Source organism: Polypterus senegalus, chromosome 14, assembly GCF_016835505.1.
Source record: "Polypterus senegalus isolate Bchr_013 chromosome 14, ASM1683550v1, whole genome shotgun sequence".
Classification (NCBI taxonomy): Eukaryota; Metazoa; Chordata; class Cladistia; order Polypteriformes; family Polypteridae; genus Polypterus; species Polypterus senegalus.
Genome location: NC_053167.1, coordinates 140,057,012 through 140,072,178, shown reverse-complemented (window position 1 = coordinate 140,072,178; position 15,167 = coordinate 140,057,012). Strand labels below are relative to the sequence as shown.

Genomic DNA, 15,167 nt, shown 5'->3' with positions numbered 1-15,167 from the left:
TAGACCCCCTGGAGTCCAAAAATACAATTTTCACTATCTCGCATACGACGTAAAGGGAAAGTATTGTAATTGTCCAAAAATTTGATGTTGAGATTTTGGTGAATCTCGACAATTTAGACCTCCCTGAGTCGGATTTACTTTCTCGTAGGGAAAGTATCGTAATTGTCCAAAAATTCGATTTCAAAATTTTAATGAATCTTGACATTTAAGACATCCCTGAGTCCAAAAATACAATTTTTGCAATTATGTCTGTGTGTCTGTCTGTGTATGTGTTTGTGTGTCTGTACAATAACACAATAACTTCAGAACACTTTCACTTAGGTCAACCGAATTTTGCATACAAGTATTCTGCACAAAACGTAGATTTCTACCAACTTTTAGGCTATTTCCACTAACCAGAAGTGGTACTTTACCTTTTATTCATGCAGCGGCAGAGTCCAATTTATTCAACTTTACTTTTATAACAATTGTTCAATATAATATTAATTTGATTTGATTTGCTGTTGATAGTTCTTTAATGTACATCATATAAAAATATTATCATTGTCTTGCGGTTTACTCCTCAAATATCCATCCCCATATATGAGAATACGAGAAAGTCGAGGGGAGACCACTCCAGATTTTTTGTTCTTTTCTTTGTTTTCTATTTAGTTTTAGGTTTTCAGCGATTAACTTTTAGATTTTGTTACATTTCATTAGTTTTGTATTACTCACCAAAAATGTCCACAAAGACACAACTTGTTTTACAATTGTCAGACTGAATATTATTCATGTTGTTCCTGTCGGCCTAATCCCTACAATATTACTGTCTGTGACAGAACACAAGGCCTATTATGGGATGCCCTCTGGACCTGCCGGAAATTGAATCAAAGACCGAATGAAGAATAAACTGACGACCATTATGAAAAGCTATCTCTATCACACAAAAGCATTGAGTCGGACACAAAACAATATTGGGGGGCTCCTTCATGGCGACGCCAACATGTCATTTGTGATGCCTTACTGGAGCTGCGGCTACTCTGGTACCTTTAGCCAGTACAGACGTTTTCTCCTTTTTAGTAATTCTGGTGTATATTTAGAGGGTGGAGGTTGTTGTTTGTTATATTTTTTCACCTTTTGTAATAAATAAATAAATAAATATACTCCTAGGGACAAATAAAGTCCTAAGTCCACCATCTTCAAAACGGTGTTGTCTTGGCCTAATGTAACACTCAGCTGAATTTTGGTTCAGATTAACATCCTGATCTGCTCTAATCGGGTCTCCTTCAAGCAAAAGATTCATGCTGAAAGGTTTTCAAATGTTAAGTCTCCTTATGCAATGGAAAAGAAAAAAAAAAAAAAGAATTTACCAAGATGGTTGGTTAGGTCAGCAAGCAGAGGGAAAGATGGCCGATCGACGTAAATGTCTCCATTTTGCACAAAGGCCTCCTTCATGATTTTATATCCAGATAACACCACCAAACGTCTTCTTCCAATACGTAAACTGAACACGTCTCCATATTTCTTGGCAATCTGCAATTAGAGATTGAATAATTATAGCTAGCACAACGGATTGGACCAAACATTAACATAACACAGAAGAGAGACAGAGACGGAGAGGCCAGCATTAGCTGCTTCTAACACAGGGGTGTCCAACTCCGTCCTGGTGGGCTGCAGGGGTTGTAGGTTTTCATTCTAACCATCTTCTTAATTAGCGAGTCGTCTTTGCTGCTGATTCTCTTGTTTTACCTTCGTTTTAATTGACGTGACTTGGACCCCTTAGTTGTTTCTTTTTCCTTAATGAGCAGCCAAACAATAATGAGACACAAAATGAGCTAACCTGAAAATAAAGAAACGTGAAGGTCTCGGTTATGTTGGTCTGCTCAGGTCACCAAAACATCTTGATGGTGGTCTTAGAAAAAATCCCTCAATTTTCTCATATATTCAGATATAAGGATGGATATTTGAGGAGTGAACCGCAAGACAATGGTTATATTTTTATATTATGTACATGAAAGAACCATCAGCAACAAATCAAATTAATAGTATATTGAACAACTATTACAAAAGTAAAGTTGAATAAATTGAACTCTGTGGCTGCATGAAGCAAAAGTAAAGTAGCACTTCTGCTTGGCGGAAATAGCCCAAAAGTTGATAGAAATCTACATTTTGTACGGAATATTTGTATGCAAAATTTGGTTGACTTAAGTGAAAGTGTACTCAAGTTATTGTGTTTACACACACATGGACAAACAGGCAGACACACAGACATAATTACAAAAATGGTATTTTCAGACTCAGGGAGGTCTAAAACGTCAAAATCTCGACATCAAATTTTTGGACGATTACAATACAGTGGTACCTTGAGATACGAGTGGCCCAACGTACGAGTTTTTTGAGATATGAGCCGTCACTAGGTCAATAGTTACGAGCCAAAATTCGAAATACGAGCCATCAAAGAGCTTGTCGCCGCACAATCCAAGGAACTGACGACAGAGGTGTTGACAGAACTACAGACGCAGCAACACACGGAGGGAGGCTCTGCAGGAGATCGGTATCGTGGAGGAGGTTACCTCATAAAGTGAGATAAAGGAAGTGTTTGCAATGTGGGAAAAAGTTTCGAACTTTAAAGAAAAGAAACACCCTGAAAAAGTTGCAACTGATCGTGCAGCGGCGCTATTTAATGACACTTGCTCTTGTGATGTAAGATTTTGCATATAACTTGATAAATATTTTGTATGTCTTTATTTGTAATTTATGCAATGCAATGTCATTTAGTGTTGCTTTAGTGAGAAGCATTCATGTTTAACCCCCCTTTACGACTGAGTCGCTTTGAATTTTATGACAGAGTTGAGGGAAGTTCTTGACACAAAAGTTTCTCTCTCATTCCCCACAAAAAAGCCAGGTTGCCTAACTGGCAAATGGTTTTGGGGGGATGGCAGGTGTTAAGATGTTCTGTTTCCCCATTGGTCTGAGGTATGGCTGTTTGGATATGGCTTGTCTCTGAGGCCTTTAAGTACTATGACGCCCTATTGGCTCTAGGGGTTGGACAGAACATCTATAAATTTACTTGCTTAGTCTCACATTATCTCTCTCTCTATTACTAACATCTGATGAAGAAGACAACACAATGAAGAGCACAGCTTGGCTGCCATATTGAGCAGACATGTGGCTGAAAGCTGACCACAAATGAGGCCTTAACTGGAGACATTTTAAGTAACAAACAAGTCTTTGTGCCGCCTGAAACTACACATCGCCATTTATCAGGTTGTATGGTTGCCAAAATTCAAATGTACTGTACTTATTATTTATGAATATTATCAATAATACATTATTTTATGTGTATCTTAACTCCTGCTTGTCTTTTTACCATACCATACCATATTTATTTGTTGAGCGCTTAAAAACACAGCATTACAACTGGCCGCTGTACAGTTACAACAAGCAGGACTAAAAGCAAAATATTAAAAACAAACATTAAGAGAGAATTAAAACAGAGATACTAAAAACAGGTCAGGGGACCAAATAAAATAGAGAAAATAGCGAAAGGCAAGTGGAAAATGAAACAGGTTAAGAATTAAAAGCCAATGTGAAGAAGTGCGTTTTTAGGCGGGATTTGAATGTGGCGACTGAAGCGGCTTGCCTAACCTCTAAGGGCCTGGGTGCACAGATGGAGAAAGCCCTTTCACCACGAGCTTTAAAACGTGCCTTGGGAACGGTTAGGAGCAGCTGATCTGCGGATCTAAGAACACGAGGGGGATTGTGACGATGGAGCAAGACACTCAAATAGGCGGGGGCTAGACCGTTTAATGCCTTATAGGTGAGGAGGAGAATCTTAAAATCGATTCTGAATCTAACCGGCAGCCAGTGTAGGGTTTTTAAAATCGGTGAAATGTGTTGGATTCTGCTACTTCCAGTTAGAAGCCTTGCAGCCGCATTTTGAGCCAGTTGGAGTCTAGAAAGGGTGGCTTTACTGATACCAAAAAGGCAGGAATTAGAGTAGTCAAGCCGGGACGTAATGAATGCATGGATTACTGATTCCAGGAGGTGGTTAGACAGAATAGCCTTGAGTTTGGCGATTCGCCTTAGATAGAAGAAAAAAAAGGGTTTTACTGTGCAGTTGATTTGAGCATCCATATTCAGGAACGTATCCATTTTGATTCCAAGATTGGAGACAGACGAAGTTACTGGAATGGGAGGAGAAACGAGGCCAAGGGGTGGAGCCTGTTTGCAGTCGGGACTAAAGACAATGACCTCGGTATTTGAATCGTTCAGGTGAAGGAAGTTTACAGCCAGCCAGTCCTTAATGTCAGCTAGGCAGTCGAGGAGAGGTTTGGTGGAGTCAGTTGGCTTGAGGGAGAAATAAATTTGGCAGTCGTCAGCATATGGGTGATATGAAATTGCATGTTTTCTAAAAATTGCACCTAAAGGCAGGATGTAGATTGAAAAAAGTGGAACCCTGGGGGACCCCACATGGGAGTGGGACTGATTCAGATGAAAAATCGTCTAGCATGACTCTGAGAGTCCTGTTACAGAAATATGACCTGAACCAGTCGAGGGCTAAGCCAGATACACCAGCCCAGGATTCGAGTCGGGAGATCATGATGTCATGGTCGATTTACTACACCTAATTGCCGGAGGTTATAGATATAGAAGGGAAGGTGGGGAGAAGTTATATACTATAATACTTTATAAACAATGGTAAATCTGGGAGATTAGGCATTCTGACAAAGGCGACACATTAACCTCTTAACCGCCCTCTGCCGGATATATCCGGCATCGTAGCGTTATTGCTGACGCCTTACTGCCGGAATTATCCGGCACATTTGCCTATGGTTATGTGAATGCCTGGTGCGTAGTATAACTGACGGTTTGGCGTGGGTATTATTACTACATTGTATTTCGACAACTCTGTGGTTGTATTGGCCGGAAATAACCATTATTTACTTTGTGATTCGGAAGTGAAAGTTGTGAATACGGCGAAACGTAAACTGACTTCAAGTGAGGTTTTACAGGCGATTTTGGACAATAATTCTGATCACAATTTTAGCAGTTCTGAAGAAGATTTTAAGGACAATGATGATCAGCAACGTGTGCTGCATGATACTGTGAATGATGACGCATCAGATGATGGCGATGAGTGGGCAATGAGCCAGATAAGAAAGATCCAAACCGTGACCGCTTGTTCAAGCTACGTCCCTTGATTGACCATTTATTTGAAACATTTCAGTTGCCCTACGTACCAGGCCCGTCAGTTGCAGTAGATGAAAGTTTATTGTTGTGGAAGGGCCGCTTGAAAAGGGCACGGTTTGGTATCAACATGTTTTGCTTAGCTGAGAATTCAGGTTACATTTATAGATTTTGCATATACACTGGCAAAGAGGATCCTATGAGTAGCATTTCAGCAGTGTTGCCAGACGAATGTAAGTTTGTGCAGTTCCCTGCTTTGGCCTGTGGCACAGCAAACTCAAATACTGGGAATGAAACTATGATTGACCGAACTACTTCGATAGCTTTTGACTGTTCCATTTTGTAGCAGACACTAAATCCAGAAGCCTGAGAAAACGTACATTTTTGTGTTTTATTACGCATTTGCCCATTTCTAGAACTTGCACAACATTTAGTGGTAAATACTGCTTGAATAAATGTACAATACAAACCGGATTCCAAAAAAGTTGGGACACTAAACAAATTGTGAATAAAAACTGAATGCAATGATGTGGAGATGGCAAATGTCAATATTTTATTTGTAATAGAACGTAGATGACAGATCAAACGTTTAATCCGAGTAAATGTATCATTTTAAAGGAAAAATATGTTGATTCAAAATTTCACGGTGTCAACAAATCCCAAAAAAGTTGGGACAAGTAGCAATAAGAGGCTGGAAAAAGTAGATTTGAGCAAAATTTAGAGCTGGAAGACCAATAAACACTAATTAGGTCAATTGGCAACATGATTGGGTATAAAAAGAGCTTCTCAGAGTGGCAGTGTCTCTCAGAAGCCAAGATGGGTAGAGGATCACCAATTCCCACAATGTTGCGCAGAAAGATAGTGGAGCAATATCAGAAAGGTGTTACCCAGCGAAAAATTGCATCTATCATCATCAACTGTGCATAACATCATCCGAAGATTCAGAGAATCTGGAACAATCTCTGTGCGTAAGGGTCAAGGCCGTAAAACCATACTGGATGCCCGTGATCTCCGGGCCCTTAAACGACACTGCACCACAAACAGGAATGCTACTGTAAAGGAAATCACAGAATGGGCTCAGGAATACTTCCAGAAACCATTGTCAGTGAACACAATCCACCGTGCCATCCGCCGTTGCCAGCTGAAACTCTACAGTGCAAAGAAGAAGCCATTTCTAAGCAAGATCCACAAGCTCAGGCGTTGTCACTGGGCCAGGGATCATTTAAAATGGAGTGTGGCAAAATGGAAGACTGTTCTGTGGTCAGACGAGTCACGATTCAAGTTCTTTTGGAAATCTGGGGCGCCATGTCATCCGGACCAAAGAGGACAAGGACAACCCAAGTTGTTATCAGCGCTCAGTTCAGAAGCCTGCATCTCTGATGGTATGGGGTTGCATGAGTGCGTGTGGCATGGGCAGCTTGCATGTCTGGAAAGGCACCATCAATGCAGAAAAATATATTCAGGTTCTAGAACAACATATGCTCCCATCCAGACGTCATCTCTTTCAGGGAAGACCCTGCATTTTTCAACAAGATAATGCCAGACCACATTCTGCATCAATCACAACATCATGGCTGCGTAGGAGAAGGATCCGGGTACTGAAATGGCCAGTCTGCAGTCCAGATCTTTCACCTATAGAGAACATTTGGCGCATCATAAAGAGGAAGGTGCGACAAAGAAGGCCCAAGACGATTGAACAGTTAGAGGCCTGTATTAGACAAGAATGGGAGAGCATTCCTATTTCTAAACTTGAGAAACTGGTCTCCTCGGTCCCCAGACGTCTGTTGAGTGTTGTAAGAAGAAGGGGAGATGCCACACAGTGGGGAAAATGGCCTTGTCCCAACTTTTTTGGGATTTGTTGACACCATGAAATTCTGAATCAACATATTTTTCCCGTAAAATGATACATTTTCTCAGTTTAAACTTTTGTTCCGTGATTTATGTTCTATTCTGAATAAAATATTAGAAGTTGGCACCGCCACATCATTGCATTCAGTTTTTATTCACGATTTGTATAGTGTCCCAACTTTTTTGGAATCCGGTTTGTAGTAAAAAAACGAAAATTGTTCAGATTTTGCCCGGCATGGGGAATATTTAGGGAGTTGGCGGTTAAAGGGTTAATAATACAAAAGGGGAAAGTACAGTAGAGTAATATATTACTCTACCAAGACGAAACACTTGCCTAATACTTGACTTTACTGAAAAGAAACGCCCTGAAAAAGTCACAACTGGTCATGCAGCGGCGCTACGTAATGACACTCGCCTAACTCATGTCAGAAACCTTCTAAAGGGGAGGACTAAACAAAGCTCCTTAGACAAGTTTACACTGAAACACCCTGCGAATGAAACTGACGAAAAAGTAAAAAAAAATAGTGAAGAAGAAAATGAAGTTAAGCAAAAGTGAAGTGAAAGAAAAAAAAAACATTAGAATACGCTAACTGGCTTCGCCAACATCTTTTTATTTCTTTAGATTCTCTTTTATGTATTTTTTTTTTTTGTTTGTATACAATATTTGTTCATTATAAATACATCTTTCTTATGTTGAAAACATTTAAAAAAAAATTGGGGTGTTTTTTTGGGGGGCTGGCACGAATTATTCTCATTTCAATTCATTTCAAAGGGGAAAACTGATTTGAGATACAAGCTTTTTGACTTACGAGCTCGGTCATGGAACGAATTAAACTCGAACAAAAAAAAACCACAAGACAAAAACATTGCTGCATCAGCTACATGAAGATATATAAAAGTAAAAATGTTTGCTGACAATCATACAGTAATTATTACTAAGGCATTTAGGGCCACCACAACCTTAGATCATGTGCTGAAGATGTCCAAGTCATACTTATGAAATCACCATGTGAGCACCTGTGTGTATGCATGCGCTTGTATGTGTAAGGTTTCTCTATAGGAGCATCCAATAGTGAGTGTGAAGGGCCACAGACCTGTCCCCAAAAACGTGCGGAAGATGGAGGGAGTTCCAAGCCCAGAGATCCAGAGGTCACCCCAGAGCGCGGAGACCCCAGGGAGGCCGTCACCAGAGAAGCCCCAACCCCCACTCGAGAGGCACAAAGGATCACCCCGGGGGTCACAACCAGCAGCCGGCAGAGTCCCGGGAGATATCAACGGCAAGCCCTCAGGCCGCCCGCAGCCGCTCTCCCCCGAGTCGGCCGGGCCCGGAACCCAGCAGCCCGGGACCCAAGGGCGACCCACCCCGCCGAGGACCCAACAGAGCCCAGGGAACCAGATCCCACCAGGCAGCCACCGGGAGCGACCAGACAGATGCTTAAGGCAGGGGAGGGTAGGCAAAGATGTTGTAGTATTGCCAGATGTCCCAGGAGAGGAGGAGTCCAAAACCCCACCTGACATATACAGTCACACACAAACACAGTCATACACTCCCTCCCTCATGCTCTCACATACACATACAACCCAAGACTTACAAGGATGTACGCCAGACACCCATTCACACTCCCCACACACACCCTACCTAACTCTGGTCCCGGTGCTGCCGTACCTGAGGTACAGCCATTCCTGGACGTCAGAGTTAGCCCCGTTCCGCAGGGGTAATAGTGAGCAGGCACCCCGTCCAACGTAGAGCAAAGCAACCCACCACTCCAGACCACAGGCAGACGGCCAGCTCCCACTCCTAGCCTCCAGCCCGGGCAGCTAACTGAGAACAGAGGTGTAATAAGACCTCTAGTCTCCCTCCGCCTGCTCTAATGTAGTGTTGGTGTGTGTTGATAAGGTGCATTTTGTGGTTGGGGGGGGATGGGCAGTGCCGGCACCATGTGGCCTACACCAGCTGATGCCAACACACAGCCCCACTTCCCCAAAACTCTCCGTGACTAGGTGCAGTTTAAAATTGGAAGTGGACACCGGCACTCGGAGTGAGGCTGAAATTTCCCCCCACCGGATGCCGTTGAGTGTGCCCACTCCCAAGGCCCTAAGTGTGCATTTGTGTGGAATGTTTTTGTGGAAGTGTTTAATGTGCAAATAAAATTGGGGTGTAGGCTGCCACAGGACTGCGGAAACGGGATCCATACCCGCACCCCCTGACTTACCCACACCCCAAGGCCCTATGTGCATGTTTGTGTGATGATGTGAAGGAGCAGGAGGAGGGAAATGTCTGAGGATGGGGAGGAACGGCTGAGGGGCCTGAGCCCTCCAGGGAGCCAGCTCCCCTACTGGCCCCAATAGGCACCTCCGTTCCCAAAATCCACCCGGGCACGGAGGCCCCAGCCTATCTAGCCATGGCCGAAGCAGCAGCATCACAGAGCCCCACGGAGTCTGAGGCCACCAACCCACACCACCCCAGCAGAATATTTACTCCCATCCCCACATTTACTCAACATTCAGATTAAGTAAGACATAAGACACCCAGGATAAAGCTGGATCCTCCCCCTCCCCCATGGTGGAACTGCCGCACGTTCCGGCCCTCTTCCCGGCAGCGTACATGCCAGGACCCAATCCCCAAGGCCCCACCCATATCCCCATCCGGGGACGGCCTCCCCCATACCCTAAGCCACCAGGCCCACACCCAGACCAACCCAGGGGCATTGCAGCCACTAGGCAGCGACCGCAGCCACCGTCAAGACCCCCCTAAGGCCCCACACACAACCACCAGAAGCCCACCCCCGGAGGTAACCCAAGCACCACCAGAGTCGGGCAGCAGCCCCCCAGCCCAAGACCCCCCTAGTGAACCCACCCCAGGGATCCTCCAGATACTCCAAGCTCAGACTCTCCACCACATCAACCACAGCATCCCGCAGGACCATATCAATGACCCTCCATCATCGCTATGTGATGGAACCGATCAAAGGAGCCCAGAGAGATTGATTTGAAGTGGAGGCAGAGGCTGTCTCAAGTGTAATATGATCCAATAAAAGATTTCTATACTGGTTAATGCAAAGATTATCTTTGTTTTTCCAGTTTATGAGGATAGTTTTCTTAGCGATGCATATGGCAGTGAGAACCACGTGAACCAAATTTGTTTCAATCGGGACATCCTCTAGGTTCCCCAGCAAGCAAAATGAGGGGGAAGTTGGGATATCACATTTCAGACACTTTGACAGGTCTTCACATACTCTATACCAGAATCCCTGAACAGGTGGACATGACCACAGTGCGTGGATAAAACTGTCAGGAATGTTGTCTGTGCAGTGTGTGCAGGTGTCAGATGGCACCTTTTGTAATCCATTGAGGGGGCTTATTTGTTTGTTTATTCAAAGCTCGCTTTACGTTTTGGTTAAAATAAAATCATCGTAAAGGCTGACAATCACATAAACAATAAAGTACTTACATTGAATAAAGTTGTATGAGGCGCTTTACTATCGAAGTGAAACAAGTGTCCTATGAACGGCAGGCTGGGTGGTCCCGGAGGAAAGTTATTTGGGGGCTTGCTCCAAAAATAATCAGATATCAAAAGAAATACAAACAGGAAAATGAAACACTCCGTTATACCAATCCCTTCCAAGTGCAACAGCTCCTGAAGCATCTGCATTTTGTTGTTTCTTGAAAATTGTTACTTTTATGTTTCTCTGAAAAACAAAAACACAAAAACAAACGCAAATATTAACTGATGACAAGAGAAAGTGCGTTTCGTAGCCTAAGTGCCTTTCAACTCAAACTTGCAGGGTCTCGCTTGTCACTGATCTCGGGTCACTGTCTTTTATTTCGTGGTTTGTTTACTTGTTTTTTTTTTTTTGTCTGAACTCACAAATGCGTGAATTTTCCATTTTAAGAAATGTAATAAGGAAATGCTTCGTAATAAGGCGCTATATATATGCACCCGACCTGACACAGACTGATAACGGAGGCACGTTAAACTAAACAAGAAGAATTTATTTTTCTTCTTCAGCTGGGAGCCCACGTCTTCCCCGTGTCCCTCAGCCACAACACCGTCCCACAAAACCACAAGTCACAAGCAGAAATAAACTCTTCAAGTCCTCCACTCCTCCTTGGCAGCTTTGTCTCCCTCCTCCTGACTCAGGCTCCCAGAGTGGTGGCTCCTTTTATAGGTCACCTGGAAGAGCTTCAGGTGCTTGACCACCTGCTTCCAAATGCACCTCCGGGTGTGGCTGAACTATGGGCCAGATAGGCCCAGGAACCCCTGCAGCACCTCCTGGTGGCCACCCCGGATCCCAACAGGGTTAGGGTTAGAGAGAACTCCACCTCCCATGGAGCCCTACAGGTAGCTGAGGCACCACAGTCACCAAGGGGGGCTGCCACCAAGTGGTCCGAGGGAGGTACTGTGCAGCCCATGCTTGCTTCCCTGGAACATATACAGAAGGGGCGCCCCAACCGTCCATCACAGCTTATATAGTGTCAAAAGATGAGACAAAAGAGGCAAAAATACGTTTCGGGCGGCCTTCCAAATAATTGATTTTGTGTACAGATTGGAGACTGGTGAGGTTGAGATGGTGGGGTTTTTAAAGTGTGGCAGAGGAAGTGAGGTAATTATGACCAGAACCTGAAGTGACAACATTGTGCTCATGACCGGAAGTGGCAGCGCCATCTGGACTGGACTGGACATGACGTCATTGGTCTCGTAACCAGAAGAGACATCATGGAGGCCAGGCGGAATTTCCCGTAACAGGTCTGAGTGAGAAAGGATTAGTGCACCACGCCACCCCCTGGTCTGGCGTGGAATTACCTTCTTTCGAGCCATTTCGCTGCCTTCCATGCACACGTGTGTGACAATAGAAAGATGTGAGATGTTTGCTGTGTATGTCTGCTTTTATCCAAAGTGACTTACAAATGAGGTAAACATAATCGAGTAACATTAGGCGAGGCCTAATGCTGATAGACCGGCGTCCGTTCTTGGGTTGAGTTCTACCTTCTGACACCCTGAAATCATGAGCTTTAGTGAATGTAATATATTACGATTATGTTTTTAGGTGATACTTTTGCTTGGTTTGATTAATAACTATTGTTTAATACTGGAGGGCCAGTTTGTTCCTTCTCTGTATGATCTTGACTGTGACGTGGTTATCATTCATGGCAGCCCGAGTTTATATTTATCCTATGTTTGGGAACACTAACATTTTATATCACACAAGGTATGTTGTTAATCATCATCACCAGGCTCATTGTTCAGCAAGTGTAATAGAAAGTGATAAGATGTAATAATTAATAAATTAACAAAAATAGATAAAGCAATTAATGCAAAGTTGCCTCACTTACTCATTTGATTAAAATGTGCTCAGTTCACTGCATAGGCCATGTAAATGTGCAGCCTGTAAACTACATTGCTGTTTGTAACAAGTTCAAATAAAACACGATTCACTGTTAGAACTTTATTGCCTGGCTATGACTTTCAGATTAAAGTCATGTTCATTCTTTCAGCTGCTCCCATTAGGGATTGCCACAGCGGATCATCTTCGTCCATCTCTTCTTGTCCTCATCATCTTGCTCTGTCACACCCATCACCTGCATGTCTTCTCTCACCACATTCATAAACCTTCTCTTAGGCCTTCCTCTTCTCCTCTTCACTGGATCTATCCTTAGCACCCTTCTCCCAATATACTCCTCATCTCTCCTCTGCTCATATCCAAACCAACGCAATCTCGCCTCTCTGACTTTGTCTCCCAACCATCCACCATGAGCTGACCCTCTAATGTCCTCTTTTCTAATCCTGTCCATCCTCGTCACAGCCAATGAAATCTTAGCATCTTTAACTCTGCCACCTCCAGCTCTGTCTCCTGTGCCACTGTCTCCAGCCCATATAACACAGCTGGTCTCACTACCGTCCTGTAGACCTTCCCTTTCACTCTCACTGATACCCATCTGTCACCAATCACTCCTGACACTCTTCTCCACCCTACCTGCACTCTCTTCTTCACTTCTCTTCCACAATCCCCATTACTCTGTAGTGTTGATCCCAAGTATTTAAACTCCTCCACCTTTTCCAATTCCACTCCCTTCACCCTCACCACTCCACTGACCTCCCTCTCATTCACACACATGTATTCTGTTCCTACTGACCTTCATTTCTCTCCAGGGTCTCCTCAACCTGCTCCCTACTATCACTACAGATCACAATGTCATCAGCAAACATCACAGTCCATGAAGACTCCTGTCTAATCTCGTCTGTCAACCTGTCCATCACCATTAAGGAAGGGCTCAGAGCCGATCCCTGATGTAATCCCACCTCCGTCACTCCTACCACAGACCTCACCACGGTCACACTTCCCTCCTACATATCCTGTACAACTCTTACTACTTCTCTGCCACTCCCGACTTCCTCATACAAGACCACAGTTCCTCTCAGTCACCCTGTCATCTGCTATCTCCTGGTCCACAAAGACACAATGCAACTCCTTCTGACCTTCTCTCTACTTCTCCATCAACACCCTCAAAGCAAACATTTTAATTGTGGTGCTGTTTCTTGGCATGAAACCATCCTGCTGCTCACTAATCATCACCTCACTTCTTAACTGAGCCTCCACTACTCTTTCCCATAACTTCATGCTGTGGCTCATCAATTTTATTCCCCTGTAAAAAACAAGTCATGTAAAAAGCCATGTTCATAAAACAAAAAAATCAGGAGTGGTCTCTCTTTGACTTTCTTGTATACTCTGATATGGGGAAGGATATTTGAGGAGTAAACCGCAAGACAATGATGATATTTTTGTATTATGTACATTAAAGAACCATCAACAACAAATCAAATGAAATCAAATCAATAATATATTGAACAATTATTATAAAAGTAATACTCTGTGGCTGCATGAATAAAAGGTAAAGTACCACTTCTTGCTAGCGGAAATAGCTCAAAGGTGGATAGAAATCTACGTTTTGTACCTAATATTTGTATGCAAAATTTGGTTCACCTAAGTGAAAGCGTGCTCAAGTTATCGTGTTTCCGTACACATACATACACGCAGACAGACATCCATCCATTATCCAACCCACTACATCCCAACCACAGGGTCACAGGGGTCTGCTGAAGCCAATCCCAGCCAACACAGGGTACAAGGCAGGTCACAAACCCCAGGCAGGGCACCAGCCTATTGCAGGGCACACCCATACACCCGGCATACACTCGGGACAATTTAGAATCGGCAATGCACCTAACCTGCATGTCTTTGGACTGTGGGAGGAAACCCACGCAGACACGGGGAGAACATGCAAACTCCACACAGGGAGGACCTGGGAAGCGAACCCGGGTCTCCTAACTGCGAGGCAGCAGTGCTACCCACTGCGCCACCGTGCCAGCCCAGACAGACATTCACAGGCATAATTCCAAAAATGGTATTTTCCGACTCAGGGGGGTCTAAAATGTCGAGATTTATCAAATGAAATTTTTGGAGGATTCCAATGCTTTCTCTATACTTTGTATACGAGAAAGTCGGGGAGGTCTAAGACGTCGATAATCATCAAAATCTCGACATTGAATTTTTGGACAATTACAATACTTTCCCTATACTTCGTATACGAAAAAGAAAAAAAATAAATTACAAAAAAAAAAGTAACATCCGATTGAAGATATGACGGAATAAAAAACACAACATCAAATACTTGAGCAAACAATGTAAACAAATAAAAACCGTAAACATCCAACTGTAATAATACTACAGTACTGCATACCCTGGTGAACATTACACTGGCAACAATTTCAGAAACAACAAAGAATGAAGTAAAACTCCACATCTGATGCCGACTCTAGGGCGACTGGTTTAATTCTAATAATTCTTTACATTTAAATATCGCTCTTCTCATGACTCAAGACCTGGAAAGCAAACTGACAATCGTCTTATTGCAAAGCAGCAGTTTGCCACCGTTGCGTGATATGTACGTGCTGTAGTGGTCATTGCAAGATGAGATTACCGTCCTTTTTGTTTGACCTCCCATCATTTTCAATTTTGTAAGTTTTTTTTTGGAGTTTATTTCAGTTCTCGTTGATTTGGACATGTCCAGAGGAGAGATGCTGGGTATACTGGGGGAAGGATGCTAAGGATAGAGCTGACAGGGAAGAGGAGAAGAGGAAGGCCTAAGTG

General features: G+C 43.5%; 1 protein-coding gene across 3 annotated transcripts in view; it reads right to left on the bottom strand.

The window, feature by feature from the left end:
- Positions 1–15,167, bottom strand: part of LOC120514607 (cytochrome P450 2J2-like) — a 62,443-nt gene that overhangs the window by 38,593 nt on the left and 8,683 nt on the right. For 2 of the 3 annotated variants that reach the window (XM_039735084.1, XM_039735083.1), the window contains exons 2-3: positions 10,469–10,706; positions 1,350–1,512 (exon numbers count right to left, since the gene is read on the bottom strand). In XM_039735084.1, the coding sequence (XP_039591018.1) occupies positions 1,350–1,512; positions 10,469–10,669 (364 nt within the window). In that variant the 5' untranslated portion in view covers positions 10,670–10,706. The remainder of the gene's footprint in view (positions 1–1,349; positions 1,513–10,468; positions 10,707–15,167) is intronic. The other variant, XM_039735085.1, reaches the window with a different exon arrangement.